Source organism: Sminthopsis crassicaudata, chromosome 4, assembly GCF_048593235.1.
Source record: "Sminthopsis crassicaudata isolate SCR6 chromosome 4, ASM4859323v1, whole genome shotgun sequence".
Taxonomy (NCBI): domain Eukaryota; kingdom Metazoa; phylum Chordata; class Mammalia; order Dasyuromorphia; family Dasyuridae; genus Sminthopsis; species Sminthopsis crassicaudata.
In genome coordinates this window covers 426,817,884-426,833,185 of record NC_133620.1, presented here as the reverse complement: position 1 = coordinate 426,833,185, position 15,302 = coordinate 426,817,884, and the positions used below count along the sequence as shown (strand labels likewise).

The 15,302-nt window shown below is 35.3% G+C and overlaps 1 protein-coding gene across 12 annotated transcripts in view; it reads left to right on the top strand.

Annotated features, from left to right (window-relative positions):
* Positions 1 to 15,302, top strand: part of CLCC1 (chloride channel CLIC like 1) — a 30,984-nt gene continuing 15,682 nt past the window's right edge. For 2 of the 12 annotated variants that reach the window (XM_074262881.1, XM_074262871.1), the window contains exons 1-6: positions 1 to 101; positions 1,898 to 1,971; positions 3,318 to 3,434; positions 4,271 to 4,435; positions 13,360 to 13,501; positions 14,396 to 14,506. In XM_074262881.1, the coding sequence (XP_074118982.1) occupies positions 4,434 to 4,435; positions 13,360 to 13,501; positions 14,396 to 14,506 (255 nt within the window). In that variant the 5' untranslated portion in view covers positions 1 to 101; positions 1,898 to 1,971; positions 3,318 to 3,434; positions 4,271 to 4,433. Of the gene's footprint in view, positions 224 to 1,897; positions 1,972 to 3,317; positions 3,435 to 4,270; positions 4,436 to 13,359; positions 13,502 to 14,395; positions 14,507 to 15,302 lie in introns of all 12 variants that reach the window. The other 10 variants (XM_074262872.1, XM_074262868.1, XM_074262870.1 and 7 more) reach the window with 9 other exon arrangements.

Here is a 15,302-nt window from a genome sequence, read left to right as displayed (position 1 = left end):
GTCCTAGGGCTTGACGGCGCGTGGGAAAAGGGCTCCGCCCCCTCCTAACCGTCAGTTTCCCGCGGCGACGCCCGAGCTGCTTTTTGCCGTCGCGGTGGCTGGTTCGTTTTACTTTTGTCCACCGCCCTGACAGGTGTCGAGGAGGGGGGAGACTGACTGTCTGCGGGGCCTGCATGTTTTTGAGACTCAGGGGAGAACGTGACCCGCGAGGCTGGGACACTGGGTGGGCATCAGCGCCTGGGCCCTCGGGGAACAAACCCAGGAGGGGGAGAGGAAGCCGTCTCTCCCCTGCCTTTCGGTTTCCTCCGTCTAGTGTTGGACGGTCGGCGGGCTCCTTTCTGGGGTGAACTTATTTATTGTGGAGCCCTCGCAGCCCCTCCCCTCCCCTTCGGCCTCAGGCCGACCCCGAGTCTTGAACCCCCATCGCTCCGTCCTGGCCCTGCGGGGTCCCAGGCTGAGAACAGCGCTTGAATCCGGGGCTCTGGGAGGCTGATTAAGGCGAGGAGGGACGAGAGGAGTCGAGCTTGGCTGGACCGGGCCCGCACGGGGACGCCGGGGCTTGGGGTTTGTGGTGACTCTGGGAGTCATTTGGGGCCGGGGAGTTGGGGAGAGGCCGGGCTCATCCACCCCCTTCAGCATTTTCTTCGGTCATTTCCTCGTACCTGTAACACTCACCCTCTGCCCAAACCACTGACCTCCCTGGTCTCCTTTAAGACCCAACCAAGGCCCCTCTTCCACGGAAGGCTTTCCAGCTCCTCTTAATCATGGAATCTTGTACTTAACTTGCTTTGTGGTTACGCGTTTGCACGAGCCTAATCCGCAGGATTATGAGCGTCTTGAGGGCAGGGGTTTGTTTTTGTTTTTTGCTTCCTTTTTTGTATCTCCTGTACTTTGCTCCGTGCTGGCTACCTTGTAGCCAATTGGTGTATATTCTAACTAGCGCCAATTCCATCTGTACTTATAAATGTATTGTTATTTTATGTAGTATTTCCTGGGGAAAAGCCATTTCAGTTGTTTGGTCTCAGTCTCCCTCTTCAAAATAACACGGTTGCGTTAGATGACTTCCGAGATTTCCTCTCTAAATTTGTGAGCCTCGCAAGATTATCTAATTCTCTCCACTTTATATTTTTATATAAATCTTAATAAATTTTAAATATATTTTTATATATTTTATTATTTATATATTTTATAAATTTTTATACATTTTAAAAATATAAATCTTTATTTGTGCCTAATGTTTGTCATTTTTAATGACACAGTAGTTACATATTAATTTTCAACAATTATTTACCTATTCCCTAATCTTTAGATTTATAAATTAAAAAAAAAGAATACAAATAAAGTGTCTGTGACTAGCATCGTAGAGACATTTTTCTCTCCTTTTAATTAGATTATAGTCCTATATAGTCATATAGGAGTTCTTTTTTTTTTTTACTTAGACATTTCATTTATTTTTAATATATATTGCTTTATGAATCTTGTTGGGAGAGAAAAAGGGAAAAGGCATGGGAAACAGAAAAAAAGAACACAGCAGGTGTTGATTTACATTCAATCTCCATAGTGTTGTGTTTTGTTTTTTCTATATGCAGATGGCATTTTCTGCCCCATTTGGGATTGCTTTGGGTCATTGAACCATTGAGAAGAGCCAAGTCTTTTATAGTTGATCATAGTATAGGAATTCTTAAGCACGGACTCTTTCTCAGAATAATGCTTTTAAATGTGTAAAAAGTAAAACCCATAGGATAACTGAAGAAACTATTGAAATATCATTTATCCAAAAAAAAATTAAAGGACCTCTGATTAAGAAACCATGCTGTCAGAGGCGAATTAAATCAAAGAGTATAATCATTTTGGTTATGGTTTATTTATAGTAATTTTTTTTTACTTGGTGTTGTAGAAAAATCACTACCCTTCGAGCCAAGAGACTTGAGTATGTGAATCCCAGCTCATCTGACGGCATCCTAGTTTTGGGTAAGTCATCAGTTCCTCTGAACCTTCATGTTTTCTCTTCATATGAGGATAACTATACTGTCTTTTAAGTGGTTTGTAAACCTCAAACACTGTGATGTAGCAAAATGTTCCCTAAGACTACCATCAGTTTGGTGAGTTTCTGAGACTGAATGGCTTATGACTGATGGTTATGTTAAGTGGAGCTGGTGATAATTATATCGAGTAGAAGTAGGATGGGGCCTGTGACTTGACTTCTGCTTTTCCATGAGAGGGTAAGGATTCTGTCAATAAATAAATGAGAGAATGCATATTCATACATTAAATAAGCCAGCCAGCTACGTGTGAGTTAAGATTTTAAAAATTTTGTTTTCTTGATAATTAATGATTTAAAAAACATTGATCCTACTAGAATTTATTATATGAAAGTATAAACTGTAAATCTGAATTTAGATTTCACCATGCTCCTATCCAACATTCCTTGTAATTTTTGAGTAATTTTTCTCCCTAATGTTTTATAATCTTGGTTTTATCAGCCATTAATATCTTATTTTCATTTGGTTATATTTCTTGTTTCATTGATCACTTTTATTTAATGCCAAATGTTTTAGGTAATTAATTTTTAATAGCTCTAGGGAAGGAAGAGAATTTTCATTTATATATCACCCTGTGTTCTAGTCACTAGAGCTAAGTGCTTTTTACAGATAACCTCATTAATACCCTTCTACAGTTGAGGAAGCTGAGGCAAACAGATTAAATGACTTGCTCAGGGTAACACAGCTACTAAGTATTGTGATGCTAGATTTGAGCTCAGGTCTTATTAACTCTTGCTCCATTTCTTTGCCCATTGTCTGGTTTGTCAGCAGTAAAGCTAATATCTACAAACAAAATTCTAATGCTTAATTCTATTTAATCTATAAGGCTCTTTAAAAATCAGTTCTTTCTCAAAAATGATTTTTATTTTACCTTGGGATTATCATCACGCCTTTGCTCTTTTCCTATCTTTATTTTCTACATTTTTTATTTTTTTGCTTTTCCATTTATCTTTTACTCCTTTTAATCCCCCCATTGTTAAATAATTTAGTCATAGTTCTCTATTTTTAAGTGATGGTGAAGGCTTTTTAAGTTGAAGGGGGAAATAACTAGTTATCTATTATAACAGGTACTTAATCTCAAGTCTCTAGTTTAGCTTCAATGATCTTTTGATTATCCATAATTTCTTTGAGATCCTTTTTGCCTTTTAAATATATGTCTTTTACTTTCCAATAGAAAATTAAATTTACTGTGAAACTTGGAATTAAAGCCACCTATGTTTTGAAATTTTAAATGGTTTAAAGTATAGCTTCTTTGTTATTTGATATCTTTTATAGAAAAATCTGGTGATAATCTGATTGATGATTTTTGATACATGATTGCTATCTTTCTGGAAGTTTAAAGGATTATTTTCCTTCATCTGTTGTTTTTACATTTGACGAGGACATACCTAGGTGAGTTGTGTTTTAAGTTTCTTCTGGGAGAAGTTTTGTAGAACATTTCTTAATTGTATTTATATGCCATTTTGTTTATTATCAGTAGTTCTGAAAATTTTTTCCTTTTGATGTGGATTGCCTTTGGCAGATATGGGGTCTTCCTCCTTGAAAGTCTTAAAGTAAAGGGCTGGATAACAACTTCTTGGGTATCCTGTAAAGGAGATTCCTTTTCAAGTGTGAGTTGGTCTAGAAAAGGCTTCGAGGAACTTCATGATTCTGTGATTTCATTCGTCTAGTTTTGGGTCCCCTGGAATTTTCTGAGCTGGCTTTTTTATTCTTTTGAGTTGGAAAAAGTAGGGTTCCCTTTTGTTTGCTTGATTTCTTTAAAAGGGTTATCCAGTGAGAGCGTGTCTCACATATTTTTGTTGTTTCTTTTTCCATATTTATTCATTTCCACTATAACCTTAGCTGTTTCACTTGCTCTTTTATGTAAATATACATACATATTTACATATGTGTGTGTATTCTTATAATATCTTTGGTATTCATTTTCTATCGTAGTTGCTTTTTTTTTTTTTTTAAATTTTTATTTTATTTTATAATTATAACATTTTTTTTGGACAGTACATATGCATGGGTAATTTTTTACAACATTATCCCTTGCACTTACTTCTATTCAGATTTTTTCCCTTCCTCCCCCAACCCCCTCCCCCAGATGGCAAGCAGTCTTATATATGTTAAATATATTACAGTATATTCCAGATACAATATATGTGTGTAGAACCGAATTTTTTTGTTGCACAGGAAGAATTGGATTCAGAAGGTAAAAATAACAGTTTACATTCATTTCCCAGTGTTCCTTTTCTGGATGTAGCTGGTTCTGTCCATCATTAATCAATTGGAATTGGATTAGCTCTTCTCTATGTTGAAGAAATCCACTTCCATCAGCATACATCCTCGTACAGTATCATTGTTGAAGTGTATAATGATCTTCTGGTTCTGCTCGTTTCACTCAGCATGTAAGTCTCTCCAAGCCTCTGTATTCATCCTGTTGGTCATTTCTTATAGAACAATAATATTCCATAACATTCATATACCATAGTTTACCCAACCATTCTCCAATTGATGGACATCCATTCATCTTCCAGCTTCTAGCCATTATGAAAAAGGCTGCCACAAACATTTTGGCACATACAGGTCCCTTTCCCTTCTTTAGTAGTTCCTTGGGATATAAGCCCAGTAGTAGCACTGCTGGGTCAAAGGGTATGCACATTTTGATAACTTTTTGGGCATAATTCCAGATTGCTCTCCAGAATGGTTGGATTCTTTCACAACTCCACCAACAATGCATCAGTGTCCCAGTTTTCCCACATCCCCTCCAACATTCATCATTATTTGTTCCTGTCATCTTAGCCAATCTGACAGGTGTGTAATGATACCTCAGAGTTGTCTTAATTTGCATTTCTCTGATCAATAGTGATTTGGAACACTCTTTCATATGAGTGGAAATAGTTTTAATTTCATCATCTGAAAATTGTCTGTTCATATCCTTTGACCATTTATCAATTGGAGAATGGCTTGATTTCTTATAAATTAAAGTCAATTCTCTGTATATTTTGGAGATGAGGCCTTTATCAGAACCTTTAACTGTAAAAATGTTTTCCCAATTTGTTACTTCCCTTCTAATCTTGTTTGCATTAGTTTTGTTTGTGCAGAAACTTTTTAATTTGGTGTAATCAAAATGTTCTATTTTGTGATCAATAATGGTCTCTAGTTCTCCCTTGGACACAAACTCCTTCCTCCTCCACAGGTCTGAGAGGTAAACCATCCCATGTTCCTCCAATTTATTTATGATTTCGTTCTTTATGCCTAAATCTTGGACCCATTTTGATCTAATCTTAGTATGTGGTGTTAAATGTGGGTCCATGCCTAGTTTCTGCCATACTAATTTCCAGTTTTCCCAGCAGTTTTTGTCAAATAATGAATTCTTATCCCAAAATTTGGGATCTTTGGGTTTGTCAAAGATTAGATTGCTATTTTTATTCACTATCTTGCCCTGTGAACCTAACCTATGCCACTGATCAACTAGTCTATTTCTTAGCCAATACCAAATGGTTTTGGTGACTGTTGCTTTATAATATAGCTTTAAATCAGGTACACTTAGACCACCTTCCTCTGACTTTTTTTTCATTAGTTCCCTTGCAATTCTCGACCTTTTATTCTTCCATATGAATTTTGTTGTTATTTTTTCTAGGTCATTAAAATAGTTTCTTGAGAGTCTGATTGGTATAGCACTAAATGAATAGATTAGTTTGGGGAGTATTGTCATCTTTATTATATTCGCTCGGCCTATCCAAGAACACTGAATGTCTTTCCAATTATTTAAATCTGACTTTATTTTTGTGGCAAGTGTTTTGTAATTTTGCTCATATAATTCCTGACTCTCCTTTGGTAGATATATTCCCAAATATTTGATACTATCGACTGTTATTTTGAATGGAATTTCTCTGTGTATCTCTTGCTGTTGGATTGTGTTGGTAATGTATAAAAATCCTGAGGATTTATGTGGATTTATTTTGTATCCTGCGACTTTGCTAAAATTCTGAATTATTTCTAATAGCTTTTTAGCAGAGTCTTTGGGGTTCTCTAAGTATACCATCATGTCATCTGCGAAAAGTGACAATTTGATTTCTTCATTTCCTACTCTAATTCCTTGGATCTCTTTCTCGGCTCTTATTGCCAAGGCTAGAGTTTCTAGTACTATATTGAATAGTAATGGTGATAGTGGGCAACCTTGTTTCACTCCTGATCTTACAGGGAAAGGTTCCAGTTTATCACCATTACATATGATGTTTACTGAAGGTTTTAAATATATGCTCCTTATTATTTTAAGGAATAGTCCATTTATTCCTATACTCTCAAGCGTTTTTAGTAGGAATGGATGTTGGATTTTATCAAATGCCTTTTCTGCATCTATTGAGATGATCATATGGTTTTTATTAATTTGATTATTAATATGGTCAATTATACTAATAGTTTTCCTAATATTAAACCAGCCCTGCATTCCTGGTATAAATCCCACTTGGTCGTAGTGTATTATCCTGGGGATGATTTTCTGAATTCTATTTGCTAATATCTTATTTAAGATTTTAGCATCAATATTCATTAAGGAAATTGGTCTATAGTTTTCTTTCTCAGTTTTCGATCTACCTGGTTTAGGTATCAGTACCATGTCTGTGTCATAGAAGGAATTTGGTAGGACTCCTTCAATCCCTATTTTTTCAAATAGTTTACATAGCATTGGAGTTAGTTGTTCTTTAAATGTTTGGTAGAATTCACCTGTAAATCCATCTGGTCCTGGGGACTTTTTCTTAGGAAGTTGGTTAATAGCTTGGTCTATTTCTTTTTCTGAGATGGGACTATTTAGACTACTTCTTCCTCTGTTAATCTGGGCAAGCTATATTTTTGAAGGTATTCTTCCATTTCATTTAAGTTATCGAATTTATCGGCATAAAGTTGAGCAAAGTAGCTCCTAACTATTGTTCTAATTTCCTCTTCATTAGTGGTGAGTTCACCCTTTTCATTTTCAAGACTATCAATTTGCTTTTTCTCTTTCCTTTTTTTAATCAGGTTTACTAAGGGTTTGTCTATTTTGTTGGTTTTTTCATAAAACCAACTCTTAGTTTTATTAATTAATTCAATAGTTTTTTTACTTTCAATTTTATTAATCTCACCTTTTATTTTTTGAATTTCAAGTTTTGTGTTTGTCTGGGGGTTTTTAATTTGTTCCTTTTCTAGCAATTTTAGTTGTAAGCCCAATTCGTTGGCCCTCTCTTTCTCTATTTTATGCAAGTAGGCCTGTAGAGATATAAAACTTCCCCTTATTACTGCTTTGGCTGTATCCCACACATTTTGGTATGATGTCTCATCGTTGTCATTTTCTTGGGTGAAGTTATTAATTATGTCTATGATTTGCTGTTTTACCCAATCATTCTTTAGTATAAGATTATTTAGTTTCCAATTATTTTTTGGTCTATTTTCCCCTGGCTTTTTATTAAATGTTGTTTTGATTGCATTATGGTCTGAAAAGGATGCATTTACTATTTCTGCCTTACTGCATTTGATTTTGAGGTTTTTATGCCCTAGTATATGATCAATTTTTGTATAGGTTCCATGAACTGCTGAGAAGTATATTCCTTTCTGTCTCCATTTAGCTTTCGCCAAAGAGCTATCATATCAAACTTTTCTAGTATTCTATTTACCTTTTTGACTTCTTTCTTATTTATTTTGTGGTTTGATTTATCTAATTCTGAGAGTGCAAGGTTGAGATCTCCCGCTATTATAGTTTTGCTATCTATTTCCTCTTGCAGCTCTCTTAATTTCTCTTTTAAGAATTTAGATGCTGCACCACTTGGTGCATACATGTTTAATATTGATACTGCTTCACTATTGATGCTGCCCTTGATATAATGCCCTTCCTTATCTCTTTTAATTAGATCAATTTTTGTTTTTGCTTGATCTGAGATGAGGATGGCTACCCCTGCTTTTTTGGTTTTGCCTGAAGCATAATAGATTCTGCTCCACCCTTTTACTTTTAGTTTGAATGTCTCACCCTGTTTCAGGTGTGTTTCCTGTAAACAACATATAGTAGGATTCTGACTTGTAATCCAGTCTGCTAACTGCTTCCTCTTTATGAGGCAGTTTGCCCCATTCACATTTATGGTTAGAAGGACTAATTCTATATTGCTTGCCATCCTATTAACTCCTGCTTATGCTTTTCCCCTTTCCTTCCCTTTTACCCTCCTATCCAGTATTAAACTGGTGAACACCACTAGCTTTTCACAGCCCTCCCTTTTTAGGATCCCTCCCCCACCTTAAAGATCCTCCCCTTATTTTACCCCTTTTCTTCGAAATTACTGTATTCCCTTCCCCTTAGCTTACTTCTTCCCTTTCACTTTTCAATGAAGTGGAAGAAGTTTCACCATAAATTGAATATGTCTATTGATACACACTATTTTCATCTCCCTCCTTTCTTTCTCTCAGATATAATAGGTTACCTTTGCCTCTTCATGAGATGTAGTACCACCACTTTACACTTTTTTATGATATAATCTCCTTTCCACCTCTAGTTTCTAAGACAAATTGTACATATGTTCTTTACATATTTTTTTGACAGAAGTATAGTTCTCAAGATTTCTTTTTACCTTTTTAGAAATCTCTTGAGTTCTGTATTTGAAGATCAAACCTTTTATGTAGGTCTGGTTTTTTCATCAAAAATAGATGGAATTCATTTATTTCGTTAAATGTCCATCTTCTTCCCTGGAAAACGATGCTCATTCTTGCTGGGTAAGTTATTCTTGGCTGCATACCAAGCTCCTTAGCCTTTCGGAATATCATGTTCCAGGCCCTTCGTTCTTTTAATGTGGACGCTGCTAGATCCTGGGTTATCCTTATTGTGGATCCTCCATATCTGAATTGTTTTTTTCTAGCAGCTTCCAATATCTTTTCCTTTGTCTGATGGTTCTTGAAGTTGGCCACTATATTTCTTGGCGTTTTGATTTTAGGGTCCCTTTCAGTAGGTGATCGATGAATTTTTTCAATGTCTATTTTACCCTCTGTTTCCAGAATGTCTGGGCAGTTCTCTTTGATAATTTCCTCGAAAATGGTGTCCAAGCTCTTTTTTTCCTCCCATTTTTCAGGGAGTCCGATTATTCTCAAATTGTCTCTCCTGGATCTGTTTTCCAGGTCTGTTGTCTTTCTGGTAAGGTACTTGACATTCTTTTCAATTGCTTCATTTCTCTGGTTTTGCTTGACTACCTCTTGGTTTCTCCTTGAGTCATTCATTTCTACTTGTTCCAGTCTAATTTTCAATGATGTATTTTCTTCACTCACTTTTTTTATATCTCTTTGTAATTGTCCAATTGAGTTTTTATCTTCTATGGAATTTTTTTCCATTTTATCCATTTTATTTTTTAGAGAGCTGATTTCTTTTTCCAGCTCACTAATCCTGTTTTCCTTGGAGTTGTTTACCTTTTCCAGCTCACTAATCCTGTTTTCCTTGGAGTTGTTTACCTTTTCCAGCTCACTAATCTTGTTTCTCAATGATTTGATTTCTTTATCCACTCTCTCTTTGAATGCATGGGATGACTTCTCCAGGCTCTCTTGCAAAGCTTCCCTTTCTTTTTCCCATTTCTCTTCCAGCTCTCTTGTGAGAGCCTTTTTGATTTCCTCTATGAGGTTCTTTTGTATTGAGGAGCAGCTTATATCCCTCCCAGGGGATACATCTGGGGACAGTCTGTTCCTAGTCTCCTCAGCATTTGAAGTCTGCTCCCTCTCCACACAGAAGCTGTCAATGGTTAGAGCCCTTTTGAATTTTTTGTTCATTTTGTCAGAGTAGGAATCAAAGAAAACAAACTGACAAGAGAAACAATTGGTCTGTTTTGCGGGGGATGGGGCTGGATGGTATTAATGGGCTTCCTCTACAGACTGGGGGTAGGGCAGCAGAGAGCCACTAACAAAACAGCAATGACTGTACTGAGTCTGCGCTCTGAGGCTCCGAGAACTCACCGAGTCAGTCCAGGTGGGGGTTGGGGGTGGCCGGGCTCTGAGAGACTGGCTTTCTGGGGTTTTAATCTTCACCTCCGGTGTTTACACCCTCTCCGCTGCTCCTGGCTTGCTGCCAAGACGGAGCATCCACACTGGGGCAAAAGCCCTTTCACAGAAACGGCAGAGATCACACCCCTCCCCCTCTGGTCTGAGCTGTGTGAGCTGCCTGTCTTGCTCTGGCTGCCTGCCCTCAGTCTGCGCCCAGTCTGATTGACCCTCCCCCGAGCAAACACAGACCTTTTCTGGCGACTTTCAAGGATGTCTTCTCTTGGTGATTATTTGTGGATTTCTTTCTGGGTCAAGCATTAAGTCAGAGGCTTGTCATGAAGTAAGTTCTGAGAGAAAACGAGGAGCTCAAGCAGCTGTCTGCCTCCATGCCGCCATCTTGGCCGGAAGTCTCTATCTTAGTTGCTTTTTATTTTCTTACATGGTTTTAAAGATGTTTTCCTTTTTGGAACTTTCTGTTGCTCTTTTTTGAGGAGTGTTTGTTTTTTGAGCAGCAGACTTTTTGCTAAAATCTCACTCTTCTATTTTGATTATTTTTTTCTTCCTTTAATTCTTCAGATTCTGTTAGATAACTTTATTCAGCTGTTACTTGATTACTTTTGCAGTCCATTTGAATTTTAGTGCATTTATCAGTTTCTTGCATTGTTTCTGATGCATCTCTAGATAATAGTAGTCACTTCATTTTCCTTAGCTTTGTATTGTCTGTAGTTTTTTAAATACTACAATACATTGTCTTTTGGGTGAGCTTTGATTTTTGTTAAAATTTTCTATCAGTTTTATTTCTTTTTGGTGATCCTGTTACTACTTAAAAATTATTTATTTATACAAATATTATGTCTTCTTCCTATGGGGTCTCCTTCATTTAAAAAAATGTCACACATCTACATAATTTACCAAGAAAAACAAATTCCCATGTCAGACAAAGTAGGTGCACTGTGAATAAAGTACCAGATTTGGAATCAAAAAATCTTGAGTTTAGATCTAGTCTCAGATACCTCAGTTATTTCTTCTATACACTTCTATAAAACTAATAATAGCATCTAACCCCAAGGGTTGTTGTAAGAATCAAATGAGATTATGTAAAATGCTTTGCAAACTTTGATACAGGTCATATATTTTAAATATTATTGTTACTATTAATAATAAAAATATTTTTAATGTCCAAAAATGCATGTCTCATTCCGGACTCCCAAGCCTGTCACCTCCCTGGTAGGAGGTGTGGCATGATTCATCTTCATTCTTATGGACTTGCTTATTTTTGCCTTCTAACAGTTGCTTTTCTCTGTAATGTTGTTAGCATGGCGTATTAACTCTGCATATATTCATAAACAGCTTCCCTGTTTTCTTTGAAGCTGTGAGTTTTGTTATTTCTTACAGTATAATACTTCATTGATTTCACCTGCCATAATCTGTTTAGCCATAATTCAGTAGGTGAGAACTTCTTAGATCTTCTTGGAGCAACTATAAAAGAGCTGCTACAAATCTGTTTGTCTTTATAGGTTCCTTTCCTTTTTTTTTTTTTATCTCTCTTAGGCATGGACCTCGTTAGGATATTTATTGGATTGAAGTATATGTACTGCTTAGCATTATAGAAAAGCTATTTCTTTAGGGAACTTTGTTTCCTTGTGACTATTTATTACATAATCTTCCCAGAAATACTCTTAACTTTGTAGATCTTAGAAAACTTACCACTTTTTCATCACCCTATTATTTGGGCGGCCTGGTATAGAACTTGACTTACAGTCAGGGAGGCTGGGTTCAAATTCTGCTGTTTATCTTTAAAAGATGCCTTGAGCAAATTACCATCCTGACCCTCAATTTCACCATTTGTATGTAACTCATGGTACTAAATCCCTACTTTGATTTCCTATAGACCATCCTCGAGGCTCCCCACAAATACTTTTTGGCTCACTATGCTCCTATTCAGAATTTATTCTGGGAAATCTCCAGATGTGATCAATGTATATTGTCTTGGTTTTCACAAATGTAGATCATAGCATAATCTCTGGCCATTTCAGTTTGCAAAGCACTAAAAGTAATTAGTATATATTAATATTAATGATACAAAGAAACTTGAAAAATGGCACCCAGAAACAAATCAAAAAACAAAAATTCACAGCCTAGAAGCAATTATTTCTAAGTTCTACTTTTCCATAGGGTCCTAGAATTCTCCAGGCTCTTAATACACCGTCTGTGGTTTGAAGCCTCTTTCTCTTTTCTTCTTTTATAGAAGGATGAATTATTATGGAAACTTACCAAATAGATGCATTTCTGAAAGGAAGATAATGATTTTCAGTTGATTTTATAATTTATTGTGTGTTTATGAATTGTTTTGAAAGTAAGTGATTGTTTTGCTCTTTGTTACATTTAATTTATTTTGGTGATACAAATATATTCTTTTTTTTTCTTTTTTCTTTTTTTTTTTTTTTTTTAACATTATGAATCATTTGGATAGAGAAAAATCAGAACAAATGGGAAAAAAAAACATGGGAGGAAAAAAAATGTGAACATAGCACGTGTTGATTTACATTCAGTCTCCATAATTCTCTGGATGCAGTTTTCCATCCAAAGTTTATTGGGATTGCCTTGGATCATTGAACTACTGAGAAGTACCAAGTCTGAAATAATTGATCAACACACAATCCTCCTGTTAACTGTGTACAAAGTATTCCGGTTCTGCTTGTTTTGCTCAGCATTTGTTCATGTAAATCTAGGCCTTTCTAAAATCAGTTTGTTCATCATTTTTTATAGAACAATAATATTCCATTACTTTCATATAAATAACTTATTTAGCTGTTCCCCAGTTGATGGGCAACTACTCATTTTCCAGTTTCTTGCCACTACACAAAGAGTTACTACAAACATTTTTGCATATGTGGATCCTTTCCTTTCCTTTCCTTTCCTTTATGATTTTTTTGGGCTACAGACTCAGTAATGACACTGCTGGATTAAAGGGTATGCATAGTTTTCTAGTCCTTTGGGCATAGTTCCAAATTGCTCTCCAGAATGGAGTCAGAATCATTTCACAACTCTCGGTCTAATAACTAAATTTTAAAATTCTAGTCTTAGGTTTTCTCATTTTTTTCACCTTTCCATTTAGAAGGACTCTCAACATCATTCTCTAATGAATTCTTGGTTCAATTTTTTTTTTTTACCAGTTAATTTTTTAAAAATCCATATCTATGTTAATCTAATATTGGATATGCCTTTTCGATCTTCCTTAGTGAAATGAAATTTTAAAAAAGGTTTAGATCAGAAAGAATTAAACCATATTTTCTTTAATAAAATGATCTTTTTAAGTAATTCATGTGGATGTCTTAATTTTTTCTAGGTTTTTCATGATGCCGAATTCTTTGCTCTTATGTATGTTTCTGTTAATGGTTCCTGGTTATTATGCTCAAGACGATGAATGGATTGATCCCACAGATATGCTTAATTATGATGCTGCTTCTGGAACAATGAGGAAAGCTCAGGTATCTTTTCGTGTGTGTGTGTGTGTGTGTGTGTGTGTGTGTGTGTGTGTGTGAGTGAAAAAGAGGGAGAAATTTTACATTATGAATATTCTGTGTAGGATTATGAGAGCACTGAATTGAAAGTATTATCTTTGTCTAGTAGGAGTTAGTTTTCTTTTTGTATCCCCAGCATCTATCAAAGATGCCTTATACAGATTAGATACTGAATAAAAGTTTATTGAATTGAATTCAGTTTTCAGTCATTAATTTGCTCTTAATTAAAACTGACTTAGTTATTTCTGGTCTTGAATGTAAAAATAAGCTCCCTTTTCAAAAATTATTTAATATTTTTTCCCCCAGTTACATATAAAAACAATTTTTAACATTGATTTTTTAAAAATTTTAATTCTTTCCTCCACTCTTTTCCTTCCCTTCTCACTGTCGATCTAGATTATGTATGTACAGTTATGCAAAATATGAAAATAAATTTCTTAAGCAGTAGACAGTAATATGATGTCAGCTTTGGGATATTTTATTATTCTTAACTTAATATTTGGGAGTAGAGATTATAAAATCCATGTAGTTTAAACTTTGGACCTCTTTAACTGAAAGCTTGTCAATATCCAAAGTTTGGAGCCACTTCAAAATCAAAATGGATGCCTTATTAACAGTAGCTGATGTTTATTTTAATACTTTAAGGTTTATAGGGCACTTTGCTCACATCCCATCTGAACTTATTACCAGTGCTGTGAGATATGTAGAAAATTGCTCTTGTTGTGTAATGAGTACCTCATCACTAGTAGGATTCCAAGTAGAGACCAGATGTAATTTCTAACTAATTTAGAAGTTTGGGCTAGAGGGTCCAATTCTGAGACACTGTGATTCTAAAAAACTGAAAATTTTGTCCTGTTATAGGTGAACTATGGAAAACCAGAGAAAAAGGATATAAGTCTTACGGATTCCAACTTGTCATGTGCTGATGAAATGTCAGAATGTTATAATAGACTTGATTCTTTAACTCATAAGGTTAGTCTTTTTTTCATTTAGAACTTCTTTGTTAATGTGAAAGATTCCCTCAGGAATTTGTTTTCAGCATCTTATTTCTTCATCACTAATTAGAATGGGCATATTACTAGTTTTTATGAATGGATAATTCATCTATGTTCTGAAACAAATGATAGAGTTGAATTTGTCTTAGTTGGTATTATGATCTTGTTATTTTTAAATCTTTTTAATAAAAATTCAATTACCTTCATATGAGAATCTTAATGTTTAACTGAATTGGATAATTTGAAAATTAGCCTAAAATTTTGTTATATTGGTATAGAGAATAAGAGAATATGTAGCAAATGGCTGCATATTAATAAATATACAATGCAATAACAACAAAAAAAGGATAGCAGTCAGACGTGTAATTTTACTACTATAATGAAACTCCTTTTCTCAGTTCATATTAGCACCGTCACTGCTACTTATAGTCTTGGAGAATTACATATTACATATTGCATTGAAAGGTTACATGACTAGTTCTTAGGACATGCTGCCTTGATTCAAAGCCAAAAATTTAGAATTAAAGAAAAGTAAAGGGAAAGAAGACAATTGTACAAAAACTTTTTAGGTTTAGATTTTATAGCTTTGAATTAAAAATTTTACAAAGGAATCTCATAAATATATTCAATCTAAAAATACCCACAATTTTCAGCCAGTGAGTTGGCAGCCAGGGTGGAAGTGGACTACCATTCTAGGAAATCTCTGGTTATATATTTCAGTATTCATCTCTGTGAGAAAGAAGTGTAAGAAATAGAGGCAGCTTGTGAGTCAT